At 31.0% G+C, this 13,171-nt stretch overlaps 1 protein-coding gene across 5 annotated transcripts in view; it reads left to right on the top strand.

Annotated features, from left to right (window-relative positions):
* Positions 1-11,042, top strand: part of LOC145197938 (adhesion G protein-coupled receptor G2-like) — a 44,270-nt gene extending 33,228 nt beyond the window's left edge. For 2 of the 5 annotated variants that reach the window (XM_090100035.1, XM_090100036.1), the window contains 9 exons: positions 1,915-1,994; positions 6,746-6,894; positions 6,973-7,202; positions 7,592-7,771; positions 7,886-8,465; positions 8,693-8,933; positions 9,012-9,277; positions 9,696-9,762; positions 9,876-11,042. In XM_090100035.1, the coding sequence (XP_089956161.1) occupies positions 1,915-1,994; positions 6,746-6,894; positions 6,973-7,202; positions 7,592-7,771; positions 7,886-8,465; positions 8,693-8,933; positions 9,012-9,277; positions 9,696-9,762; positions 9,876-10,296 (2,214 nt within the window). In that variant the 3' untranslated portion in view covers positions 10,297-11,042. The other 3 variants (XM_090100037.1, XM_090100038.1, XM_090100039.1) reach the window with 3 other exon arrangements.
* The last annotated feature ends 2,129 nt before the right edge of the window (positions 11,043-13,171 follow it).

Below are 13,171 nucleotides of genomic sequence, written 5' to 3' on the forward strand. Positions count from 1 at the left end.
GCCAGTTCATTTTGCGTGCGCTAGTTACACTACTCTGTATTTAGAAAAATTTAATCTGTATGTAACTAGTTATAAAGGATTTATTTAAGTAGAAATCATTTGAAGAACTGCTGTTGTATCCATTAAGATGGGAATAATGAAACCATGCATGAAGAATTTATTTGTATACTGTTTCGTAAAGAAAAAAAACACCTTTTTTAATAGACCCTAGAAAAACATGCTAAAACAATTCAGAATTCTGCATTTTTTAAACTTGAAACAGTAACCATTACTTTTTTAACTTGCTAATATTGCGGATTTCTTTTTTTTTTCTTTTGAACTATTTAATTTGTTTCTTTATTTCAAGTATAGTCATATTCTGTATTTCAAACACTTTGTAGCTAATTAAAAGAAAGTGAAAGTATTTCATTTTTGTTGATGGTGCTTTAAGGACTTGACTGAAATATATCAGCAACTAAAGCTGTAATGCAAACCTAGAAATGCGCAAATATAATTCTTTTTCAATTAGGCACACTCACTTTTCTCGCAACCGTAAGTTTTTAGCTGACCTAATAATTTATTTGGTTAAACACTGGTGTTATTGAAACAAAAGACAATAGTTATTACTTTCAGATGCAAGATTCTGTTTTTTAAGGAGAAAGTTAGTCTTGACAGGAAGACTTACTTTAAGGGATGAGCTATATTTACAAGTTTTGGTAATAATCAGATTAACAACTATTACCGAATGCTGGGTAATATACTTTATATGTTTTAAAATCTAAAAAGGTTAGGAATAACACAGTTGTGAACACGTTGACTGCCAATAGAATTTTTGTAAAATGTTCAAAAACTATTTTCACTTTTTTTGGTTTAATTTAAGATGATGGGCCAAAAATACGTTTCATTTGTTTTGAAATCATTTTGAGATAATTTTATTTTTCATGTGTAAGCAATTGGCGGTCAACGCACCCCAAGTAGAATACCTTCGTGTCAGCCACAGGTGGCCAATGTAGCCCAATTGGAATAACTCGGAGTTAGCCACCGGTGGCTGACACGGCGTTCATCATGTTTATAAGGGTCTACCATGTGTCTCTATGATATTTAACATTCTGTAATGCAATTTTGTCGAGTATAGCATAGTATGGTATAGTTTAGTATAATATAGTATAGCATGATATGATAATAAAGCCTTATTTGAAAAACTAAAATCATGATAACTTGACTATAATTTTCAAAATTATCATCAACATTACATTAATTTATTCTCTAAGCAGATGAAACTATGTGTTGCAACTGTCTCATAATACATATATGAATCCATGTTAAACTGTCACTGTTGCACCTACATATTCCATTTGTGTTTATTATCTTTGTATTCATAATATGCTACTGATTTAATTGATACACTAATTATAATCAGAAAAAGTTCTTTTTATGAAGTGCAATTTTCTGACACTGATAAAATAAGATTGATACTTTTCATGGTATGGCCCCAAGGTGTTTTTCTAATATTGTTTATAAGTATTAATTACGCATCATCTGGCCATGACTTTATGTTTACATGTTATATCTGCTTCAATGTTGTGCAATGATCATTACAGCTGATTATAGTAGTACTATTACAGTATATTTATTACAGTATAATAATTTTAGCATGAATTTTATAGAAAAATCATAAATACAAAATCGTTACATTTAAAGTCGTTTTTAATACTTATTAATGACGGTTAACTTTTATGCTTCCCTTTTAAATTTTTTTTTTGTTGTTTTATATTTTAAACTGTTTGCTTCAAACACTTCTTTCATTACATTCTCATCATATGCTATGATTTATAATTTACATTTTACATGGTTATGTAAGAGAGAGGGATACTAACTTTTTATTAAACCTAATTCCTGTTTAATGTCAATATGTATATCTTCAATATGCTATAGATCAAGCAAGTAGCTTTAACAATTGCAAAAACTACTATGGGGATCTTTCCTACAATTATTGTGCAAATTACTGCATTAAAGTATGTATAAATATATTTTTTTTAACATGCAATATTTTTCAGTTGAATGAGATTTTTATTTCTTGTATAATTCATTTAGATAAATTAAGAACCAGTGACAATCATTCAATTTCATAAAAAGTCAATACAGTTTTGTAGCAGAGAAGCTTTCTCTCTTTTTAATGTAAAGAATATTTATTTGTTTGAAGATGGTAAACCGAATTTGTTTTTAGCTATACTTTTCCATTTACATTAGTGGTCAGACAAGTATATTTCTTATCAGTTTTACTTTGTCGTTTTTGAAGTTGTTTATAGAAAAAGAGGAAAATTTAAATTTGAAGTGAAAGATCTAATGGTTTAATAAAAAATGATTTATTTGCTAAATCTGAGAAAATTCAAAGTAGAATCTCCATCAGCAATTTTATGGTTGTGCCAGGCTTAATAAAAAATTTGTTTTTCTTCAACTTTAATTTGATGGTTGCATCACTTTGATTTGTGCAGTTTCTGTTAAATGCTTAAAAAGTTATAAAAAAAACCTAATAAAAACGGCAATTAACTTTAATGACTTCTACTGCTATAAAAATCTTTTGCATTTCTTAAGGAATCAGCATATATATTACAGAATAGAAAAGTAGACTTACCAAATCTTTGGTAATCTTTAAGACTTACTCTATATATTAATATAATTTTCTATGCATGAATCACATAGGGTGCTAGATGTTTTAGCACACAGTAAAAGACCTTAAGAGTCTGTCACATTTACTTGTTTCCTAAGGCAATCCATCAAGAATTTTAACCATTGAATATCTGCTTAACAGTGAAATTTAAGGCTTTTTAGTTGGCTATTTGTTTTAACGACCCTATGTTAAAAAAGTTTACTTTTTTCTTGTTCCGGCTTTAAATCTCTAATTTCCAAGTTCATTGTAGCTAAATAACATGAATAACACAGTTTCGGTACTGAAACTTTGGTTTTGTGGTCAGAATTATGAGTTTTAAAACTTGGTTCTTTCATGATGTAATACATGGTAACATTAATTTTCAGGTAAGCTAAGAATCTTTACAAATGTTTCTTGACAAAAATATAAAGTTGTAAAATAAGGAAAACAATTGAATTCAATACAAAATAATAATAGAAAGTAATTAGAAAACATTTAATCAAAAGAGATGAGACGGCATCAAGAGGCTGCAGTCTCCAGATGCACTCTGCTGCAAAGAGCAAAGTAGTTCTCAGTGACAACATCTAAAAAAATGTTTATAGCTTAAAAAGCGTATTTTGACATACTACACTTAACCAGAAAGTTAACGCACCACTTATAAATTCCGACTTATTTTGAAAAATATTATGTCTTTCCCGTATTTATTAATTACGAAGATGAAAATAATGTTTATTGTTTACGCCATTTGTAGGTTTTATTCCGTTTATCCTATTTAATTTAAAAATTATAGCAGCTTTTCATAAGTTATATGATTTGCTTTGATTAAATCTCTCTTCTGAAAGAAAGGTATGTATCGGTTTTAAATCGTTTTAGTTATAGAAAAGATAACTGTCATTTGAGCAACACATCTGTTCTCAATGCAGCGTTCTAGACGAAGCTTAATTCTTGATAAATGTATTGCAATTGTTACTTTCTCCAATAAAGGATTAACAATTCGTAAACTTAGTAGAAGATTTCGATACAACACTCGGTAGGGATCTACAAAAGTTTGTAGAACTACCAATGCCGTGGAGGATAAATTTTTAAGGCTTTGAACACTGAGAGAACGGTTCACTACAAAGCCTTCAGATACAACTTGCTGAGGTTCATGGAACTGCTGTTAGTCAAAATGCCATAAGAAGAAGACTTCTTGCTTTAAATTTACCACCTTGGACAGCAGCTATAGCAAACACTCAACGATACATAGCAAACACTTTAGAAGCTTTTTTGTTACATTTTGCACCGTACATTGGAGATGGATTCCTTTTTTTTCAGAATAATGCTAGACCACAAACGGCAAATATTATAACTGAATACTTAAATAATGTAAATATTCAAGTTTCGGAGTGGCCAGCTTGCAGTCCAGATATGAACCCTATAGAGCATCTTAGGGACATAGTGGGATGCCGTGTTAGAAGTCAACATCCTCCCACTAACAGTCTAGACAAGCTGCGACAAAGTCTTATCCAAGTGTGGAAAGATATCCATTAAGAAACGATTAGATCAATAATTAAACTATTAACGATTAGATTAACGATTATTAAATTATTAACGATTAGATTAACGATTAGATCGATAATAAAATGATTAGATTAAATAATTGAAAGTAAGTCACAACGCTTTCGGGCTGTAATAACATCAAGGGGTAGCAACACGAGTTTATGATAAGTTAAAAATGTTTCAGTTTTAGCTGTATTAGTGTGCATAACAATAATAATCGTTTTACTTTATTTTGTTAAGCGAACCATACTATTGGTTTCAGTTTTTTTAATCACCATCCTCAAACTCAATTTTATTATTATCATCGGAATAATTGTGTTTATGTGTTCTATTCTTACTATATGTTTGTTAAAGTATAAGATAATATTGACGAAAATAAAAATAAGTCGAAATGTGTAAGTGGTGCTTTAATTTTGCGGCGTGTAGGTGAAGACCAAGGCATAATTTGAGCACCTTACTTTGCTTGTGAGCTTTTCAAGAAACCTGCAGAAAGTGAGAACAAAATTATTTTATATTAACAATGTGATCTTAAATAGGTAAATCATACTTTAAATGGATGTGTTAGAAACAAATATTTTTGTCTCTTTCCCGAATGGTACAGAGGGAAAAAAAGAACCTTAAAGTTTGCTATTCCTCGGATTTGGAAAAATCAAGTGATTATGCAACCATCTGTAGAACTGGAAGAATTAATAACGCAGAAATGGAAGAAATGCACCATCTATTTCTTATCCAGATATTTCATCTTCTATTGTACTAATACCACACAGTGTATATCTTTTTGAGTATACTATCCAGCAAGGAATGAACCAGTTGTTCAAGGAAGGCAGTTGTTCAAAAGAAACTGAAGACAGTTAAGAAAACTATGATTTTGCTGAAGTTTTGACTGGCAGAAATGCTCACTATCCACACCAGGAAGAACTCTATGACCTTATCAAAGCTCCTTACTTAAAAAACTCAAATGCTTAACTATTGATTTCAAGGCACAAGGAATTAGATTTGTTTGATGAAAGTGTACAAGTAATGAGCTAAAAAAAACGTCACTAACACTTGCGACACTTTTTACATAGGAAGATTTGTAGTGCTAATGCAGTTGTGTATCAGACTTGTTTGAAGCTATTGGAATTGCATTTAATCCAGATGAATGGCGATTCTTTATAGAGAGCTCTTCCATACTCCTTAAAGTTGTGCTTCCGCATAATGGAAAAAAGTATCCGTCCCTCCACTAGGCTCACTTAGTGGATCTAAAGGAGGACTATAACAGTGTCAAAATTCTACTGAGAACTTTGAAATATAACGAGTATGACTAGGAGTTTGTTGGAGACATCAAATTGGTAGCATATTTGATTGAACTCTAAGGAGGTTTTAACAAGTTTCCAAGCTATCTTTGTCTTTGGAATAGTGAGACAGAGCAGCACGCTGCAATAAAAATGACTGGACTGAAAAGATTGAGCCTTAAGGTATTTTCAAGACTTCTTTACCAAGTTATTAGAGGCAAAGGTTACAGACGATGTCTTCATTGGACCAAAAGTTAGTAGAGTTAAAGAGTGTTCAGAATTTTCAAAGATGCTTACAAGGAAGGAGAAAAAAGCCCGGGAAAGTTTGATTGCTGTGGTACAAGGTTTTCTTATCAAAAACTAGGCTGACATATATGTGGAACTAGTTGGGAACTTTGTTAAAAACTTTGACCAAATGGGTTGTCATCTTAATAACTTCAATCAGAATAGGGGAGCATAAACAGAAGAACAAAGAGAGACATCCCACCAGGACATAATGAACTTTGAAAGCAGATATCATAGATCTTACAATCAAAGCATAATGGGAAACTACTTTTGGGTACATGTACAAGAATTTATCGCTTTACACGCTCACAAATCTAAAAAAACTATCCATTTTTGGCATTGTAAAATTATTTGAAATATAGGAAACAAAAACTTATACAAAACTTTTAAAGTTACTACAGTTTATGTCCGAAATCCGCAAAAAGTCACAAAAATAAGCTTTTTTTTTTTGACAAAGTTTCACATTTTGACAACAAAGTTTAAAAGAAATAATGGATGTTTTCTTATGTTTTGCTTTAAGATTTATAAATAACAGTACTTTGCTGAGAACAAAAATTGTGTTACAAAGTGCAATCAAATAGATAATGGTGTTTATAGGATAGAACAAATAAAGCACTTCTTATGAGAATATACCATTCTTCAGTACAGCTGATATTTGCCTAGCCATTCAGCTTCCTTATTTTTTCTTAAGCAAAAACTATTGAAGAAGATAGCAGTGATCCAGCTACTATTCTATAGACATAAATAGATCAAGGAGCCTTATGGAGTTACTTGATAGCTCAGGAGAGTATACACTTTGTTAGACTTGCAACACGTTCACTTTGTAAAGTTCCAATATCTGAAATGGTAAACCAATCTGATCAGTATTTTACACATAAAGGGGCAGTAATGAAATTCCAAAAATTAGCTTATTCATGGAGTATAAATAAGATTAATTGTGCTTAAACATGTATTAAACCCAAGATAGTCATTTATTATGAAATGTAAATAAATTCCTTTTTGTCTAAACACCTTTTAGCCCAGGATGTGTGAATGTAATATCACGGCTTACTATTACAAACGTTAGTGAGTCAATGAAGCTTCAACTTTCCAATGCAATCATACAAAATATTAGTGTGAATTCTTTTAAACAGCTGGACGCTGTGTCAGTCGAACTCATAAGTTTAGGTCAGTATTATTTTAAGATTTACTTTAAGTCCTTTGAACAAAATTTGAATGGTTTATTGAAAAACTTTGCTTTCATAGACTATTGTCCGAAAAACAGTTTTGGTGATATAAATTACAAAGGTGAATATACATTTGAGCAGACTCTTGCCAACCAAGTTGTGCAGCAAAACTGCACTTACCAGAGCAGAGGAGTTGTTCGAAGAAAATGTGTTGGTAATTTAAAGGATGGTCCCGTCTGGGAAACTCCTGATCTTTCTCAATGTGAACCTAAGTCTCTGATAACAAAAATGTTGATTCAACTTCGTGAGGTCAGTTTCGGAAAAACAGGATTTTAAATTTTTAAAAGATAGATTTTTCTTTATTTATTAAATATTATTAAATATTCAATTATTTTTTGAATAAATAATTAAATATTTAAATGAAAGTGATTTTGGTTAGCTTTTTTTTTTACTTTTCTACATTTTTGACTTTTTTTTGGCATCCTATTTGCTTTATGTTAGCAACAAATATGTACTTTGGTATTTTTTTGTATGAAGTATTTTAAGTTTTTAAACATTTTTAACATAAGAAAAGCTTAAAACATTCAAGAGTTTTAAACTTTTCTTATGAAGAAGGGTCGCTTTCTTTTTCAAAGGAAAGTTAAAGCGGCCACTTAAATGTTTATTTATCATTCATAAGAAATTTTTTTTTCATTCAGGTAATAATCTGTGTTGATAACTCAACGGCTAACTGCTCATCATTAAATGTAATCTCAAAAAATCTCAGTGATATAGTAAATAGTTCTGCAATAACAAATTATCACGATGTAAGTTTGATAGCAAACACTCTGGAAACTATTGTCAATGCTTCTGTCAATACCTCGACCGCATTAGAGCAGGTAAATAAACTTAAGAAATGTTTTTGAGATATACAAAACAATTTTGTTTATGCTCTTTTCAACTTTTGACCAATTTCTGAAAAAAAAAAAAAAAAAAGTTTTTTTATTGTGTAGGTTTTCAAAGATGTTTTAGAGACTATCGACTGTTTACTGGAATCAAACGCAACATTAATTGCAGAATCCCAAGTTGTAACATCATCTTCAACAAGCATTTTGAAAACCCTAACTATGTTTGCTGAACTTTATTCAAAGCAGACTGATAAAAAACTGCAAATAAGCAATAGAAATATCGCTTTCCACATTGAAAAAGTAAGAAAAGGGGTCGTCACCCTTTCAGCTCAACAATTATCAAATGATTCTGTGGAAATTAGTTTTGAAAATATTGATTTGAGCAATGGGAGTGCGATATATGCTTTGATTCAAATACCAAGCGAAGTGTTTTCTAACGAAAGCGAAGTTATTCACTCGTACTTTTTTCGTTACAATTATTTTTTTTTGAACGAAAGCAGCTTACTAAAGCTTGCAGGGAAAAACGCCTCAGATGAGCTCCAAATGCAAAGTACAATTCTCTCAGCAACCGTTGGATCTAAAAAAGTTGCCAATCTAACTAATCCAATTATTTTAACATTCAAAAGGATCCAGCCGTTGCATTTTAGTGGTATCAGTAGCTGCCAATTTTGGGATGGAAACTTTGGTAATGCTATTGCTTAGAGCTTTTTTTGTAGGCTGTTGGTGCCAAAAAATGCTCTGTTTACTGAGTATAACTCTTATAATTACTATTCCATAAACATGCCATAATTTTGTTTAAAAACTCATACCGATTGAAGTGTGAAACAGAGCTTTTTCTATGGGGCCTTTTTTAATTAACGCTATACCAAAAATCACAAAAATTTTTTTTTGTTACTTTTATTGTTTATTAAGAAACCAACATCAAAAATGTGTTTGGAGCATGGCTAAAGGATGGTTGCTACAATTTTGAGGGCGAAATTAACAATGATGAGTTTTATACTTGTGCTTGTGATCATCTCACCAACTTTGCTCTGCTATTGGATGTCAGCCAAAGTTCCAACAATCGATTTGGGTTGAAAATAATTACGTTCATTGGTTGTGGAATATCGTTAGTTGGATTATCACTTACTTTACTAACGCTTTTCGCGTTTCGGTATGGAGAAGTACGAGTTGTTTTCAAATCTTTGTTTATGAAATTTTTCTTGCTATACATTTCACCAAATTTTTACAGTAATCTTCGGCAAAAACTTCCTTCGAAAATCCTTATGTGCTTTTGCATGTCATTGTCGGGACTTCTACTAACGTTTTTGACTGGAGCAGAAAAGACTTCACCCAGACGAGGCTGTCAAGTTGTTGCAGTGATAATACATTTCTTCATTTTATCGACGTTTTGTTGGATGTTGGTTGAAGCATTTAGCTTGTATCGTTCTTTCGTTACCTTATTTAAAAGAGGTGGCAATAACAACTTTTTGCGAAATGCTGGGATCTTTGCATGGGGTAATTAAAGAAATAGTTAAATAAATAGTTAAATATTCTGTTTAAGCTTTAGTATTCCATTTAAATCGGCTGTAAGTATAAAAACGCATTTTCTTTATTAGATAATTGCATAGGTGATAAGTAGTAAATATTAGTTGATTCTAAATGATTTGATTAAAAATAGAACTTATCGGTAAATGATCATTAAGGACGTGTTATAAATGTTCTAATTATACATTTTCACTGAAACGCTGTTCTTACTTTAGCCTCAAGTGTTTTACAGTTTCTGGTAAATACTTTTAAACATCGATTAAAAAATCAGCCATTGCGGGATATGTTTTAGAAAAGAAATATTTTATATGTGGTAACATATACGGCTTAAATTTCTTAAGAGTAAGATCATCTCTATTGGAGTTTGAACATCTTTAAATGTTTGTAGGAGTTCCTGCCATTATCGTTATTATCGCCGCTATCTTAAAATCAGATCAGCTAGGAAACGATAAAGTGTGAGTTGTGAAAGTGTTTAGTTTTTATTTTGAAAAAGTTTAGACAAATTAATAAGCATTTAATTTCGCGCTTATGTCTGTTCTAAAAGACTTTGTTTAAAAAACTTGTTTAGATGCGTTCTTCGTGGATACCCGTTTTATTTTGGTGTTCTTCTCCCAATCTGTCTGATTCTCCTTGTGGTCTTTGTTGTGTTAGTAGTGATGATTCTTAGCTTGACAAAAAGAGTAAGTACTGGCAAAGAAGCTACAGCAAAAGATTATTACTTATCGCATGCTAGAATTGCATTTGTGAACTCTGCTCTCCTCGGCTTTTCGTGGCTGTTTGCAGTTCTGGCAGTTAAAGACTTGTCAACAGTCTTTCAATGGTTGTTTTGTATTACAATCTCATTGCAAGGTTTCTTCATTTTTGTGTTTTACATATTAAGAAATATAGAAGCTAAGATAGAGTGGCAACTTTATTTCAGATTCAAAGAGCAATATCCTACTGTATCATCGACAGAACCTGGAAATTCGGAGCTGAATATTCAGCATTAAAAGACATTAGCTTCATGGTGGTTAGTTTTATCGTGCAATTTTGTGTGGTAAAACATTCAAAACTCGGCTTCTTTTTTTAGCTATCATCTTAAGGAGTTTTTCTTGTCCTATTTCAAAGCATTAAGAAATTAAATCGGTTTTTTCAGAATTGTAATTAATTTCAATTTTATAAAAAAATATTTAAATATTTTTCTTACAAGGAGCTTTTTTTTCACGCTTCATATCCTACGTAACTATTTCTGATGATAAATCTTTTTTAATATTTACAAAAATAGGGAGAGTGAGAGAGAAAGACCAGCCTGTTTTCAATTAGTGTCAGCAAGTTTATTTCATTTATTCAATTATTATATTTTGAAGATGCCTTTTCCGAAATTGTTAAAAACTATTTGTTGTTCTTTAGAAAAACTCAAATATTTATTATAAAGATTTATAATAGCCGATGTTAAATTCTACCTAACTTTGTTAATTGTTTTAAAATAAATTTTATGTTTTATGGGTAACATATTCAACAATCGCATCGAGAATTTTCTAGCACCAGCAATTGTCATAATTGGGATGAAAGACTTAGTAATTTTTTTTGAAATATTGTAATGTTTGGTTTATTGCATTATTTGTTACTTAGATTTATTTAGAAAACTAAAAAATTAGATTTGTGATTTTTATTGTAAGTTTATTAGAAACTAAAAAATTTGTGATCACATGCACTTACAATATGAAGCCATATGAAGCATAAAAGCTATTCTACATTTACCTTATGCTTTTTTCCCCGTTCATTTTACCATTTCTTTAAGAAGCTTGCATAAAAGTTATGTTATTGGGAAACGGATGATGGCTGGTTGCTACAAATGAGGCTGGAAGCAATACAGAGCAGTTTTTTATTTGTAATTTTGATCACCTGATCCAACTTTGCTCTGCTATTGGATGTCAACAAAAATTCCAACAATTAGTTGGTATTGAAAATAAATACGTGCTTATTGTTTGCAAAATTTCAATTGTTGGATTATTACGTACTTTACTAAAACACGTTTCGCGTTTCGGTATCTGAAGTTTTACTTTTTATGAATCAAACCCGTTCATTTAAAATATTGTTTTTAAATTTTGGTTAATAAAATATATACTTAAAGTATATTTACAGTAACCTTCGTAAAAAAACTTCCACAGAAGATTCTGATATGCTTTTGCATTTCTTCGACGGGACTTCGTCTAACTTTTTTGATTGGAGCAGAGAAGACTTCACCCAGACATTAGTTTTTCAAATGTTTGTCAAAAAAAAAACAAAGGGATTTACAAAAAGAAAATATGATTTCTTTTAATGTTACCAGCCCCAGTCCCCAGAAATTTTTTTTTTTTTTTAACTTTTTCTTCTTCTAATCCCAGCATTTTAAAAAATGTGTGAAACTTTGTGAAATAATAACCATTTAATTCATAAAGCATTGCGAGTTTTTTATACAAGAGACAGCAGCAATTTGTGGAATTTTATTTCATTGGTGGACTTTTAGAGCAACACATTAGTTGGCATCTAGTTCTTTGAGCGCCGTCGCTGTACTGTACTTTTACACATTCCATATACTCTGATCACTTCACTTGTAGATAAACCCGTTAGAATCAAACTTAACACTTAGTTCTTATTCCCTCAAACATTTTAAAGCAAAACTTTTTTTTACTCCGTTGGCAAAACTGTATTGTTTAGCATCAATAATATACAAAAAATCCAAAACTTCTGATCTTTTTAAGTACATCCTGTATTGTAACTTTATTGAGTGGTTTCTTTCTGAAAACTTCGATGATGAGCTCTTTATCAGAGGCCAGATGCATTATTGGTACAGTCGATGGCCGTTTTGAAGGTTCGCAGGAATCTTTTTCTATTTTAATTCAAGAGAAACTATATGTTACTGTGGGGTTTCTCATTTCCCGTAAATTTTTGAGGTATTACGGATTAGAAACCATGCTTTCATTATCACAACTCACTCAACTATTTCATTATTTGATGAATTAGTGCTAGGATCCTCTATGTACAACCTGGTATAAATTTATTTTTCCTGTTGCTTTTAATGCGTATTTGGACGGTAAGATTAGTTTGGAGTTGATACTTGATTCCTGATTATAACTAATTGGGTTGTTTAAAAATGTTAGTAGTCCAATTAAATTGGCATTTCTGCGTCCTTCAATTCTCTGCTGCACAGATGGAAGCAGTTTATTAGCTATCAAATTTTTTTTCTGCGCCAAATGGTCTAAGATGAATATCATTACACATTCTGCGTCAAGTAGAGTAGCATTACTTATACCAAGTCATTCTATTCCAACTTTTATCGGTTGCAGAGAAATTGTTATGAAGTTCATAATCCCACATTCATCTTTGGAGATATTCAGAACTTCTTTTAAATCGATCACTGCTTTTAGTATACATGTTTTTACTTTAAGGAATCTTTCTATCATTGCAACAAGACTATTCCACCTTGTTTTGACGTCTAATATCAGCTTTAGTTCTTTATGAAACAGATTTTACGTAGATCAGTAAAATGTCATTTTTAAAAGGTGATTTGCGGAACATTTGAACCACTTCTCGAACCTTCTAAATTGCTAAGGATATATTTACGCTATTTTGTAAATCATCATTAAACGTAACCCTGTTGAGCTGTATTTCAGTCAAATACATCATCAAGCTCATCGCAATCACTCAAACTTTCATTGGAATCTTGCAACTGCGATTCAAATTCAATATATTTTGCTGAAGAGTCTGACTTTTGTAAAAAAAATCACATACTGCCAAATGAAATCCGTGGGCATAACACAGCTGATGTTCATTACGGCTTAGCCGTCCAAATTTTTTCATTACGGATGCCAGTGACACTAGCTATGATGTGCTTTTTAATTG

This window comes from Hydra viridissima, unplaced genomic scaffold (assembly GCF_058129835.1).
Source record: "Hydra viridissima isolate aposymbiotic clone 2 unplaced genomic scaffold, HvirCarnegie_v1 scaffold_10, whole genome shotgun sequence".
NCBI lineage: Eukaryota > Metazoa > Cnidaria > Hydrozoa > Anthoathecata > Hydridae > Hydra > Hydra viridissima.